Genomic DNA, 744 nt, shown 5'->3' on the forward strand with positions numbered 1-744 from the left:
ATTTATGAAGTTTACGTCTATGGGTGAATTTGACTGCGACAATGTTTCAAAATTAGGAAGAAAAGCAGTGATTATTTGATTATATAGACGCTTCGCCTCTGTAAAAGACACAGGCATTTGATCTGTTAACTTTACATTATTATTATTTATATTATTGTTCATTTATGTTATGCATGTGAATGCGAGTATTGTGAGCCTGTTTGTGAGTGATAGTATACTATTATATTTCCTTTACATTTTTTTTTTGGGGGGGGGGAAGGGAGTAAGTGTTTTACGGCGCTCGCAAGATACTATTATATTATTATTATGGTTATGTGCACAGATGTGAGTGGAAGACAGGATGTGTGAGGAAAGAGCGTGTGTGTATATGGGTGTGCCCATGTGCGTGCGTATGCGTGTGTGTGTTTGTTTGTGTGTGTGTATGCATGTACGTGGTGAAACACGAAACCAATGTGCCAGGATCTGGACAATAAAGATGTTTCTTATCTTATCATCTTTTTAAAAAAAACAACAACAGACAAACAACTAAACTCACTTCGTTGAAGAGAACGCTGAACTCCGGTGTGCTGTGAGTGCATGCAACAACGTCACCACCGGGGGGGACAACTGGGGTAGCTATCAGGTCGTAAGCTGTGGCAAAGGCTGGAAAGGACACAGCAAAGAGTAATGTAATCCGTTAGCCAGTTGTTTAAAAATAATTAATATTATTTATAATATATCATACGAAGCTCAAAATTTGGAAAT

General features: G+C 37.9%; 1 protein-coding gene across 1 annotated transcript in view; it reads right to left on the reverse strand.

The window, feature by feature from the left end:
- Positions 1-642, reverse strand: part of LOC106012064 — a gene marked incomplete at its 5' end in the record, with an annotated part of 3,403 nt that extends 2,761 nt beyond the window's left edge. Inside the window, 1 exon segment of the mRNA XM_013083776.2 lies at positions 536-642. Within this exon segment, the coding sequence (XP_012939230.1) occupies positions 536-642 (107 nt within the window).
- Positions 643-744: the final 102 nt, after the last annotated feature.

Source organism: Aplysia californica, unplaced genomic scaffold (genome assembly GCF_000002075.1).
Source record: "Aplysia californica isolate F4 #8 unplaced genomic scaffold, AplCal3.0 scaffold00254, whole genome shotgun sequence".
In the NCBI taxonomy this organism is placed as follows: domain Eukaryota; kingdom Metazoa; phylum Mollusca; class Gastropoda; order Aplysiida; family Aplysiidae; genus Aplysia; species Aplysia californica.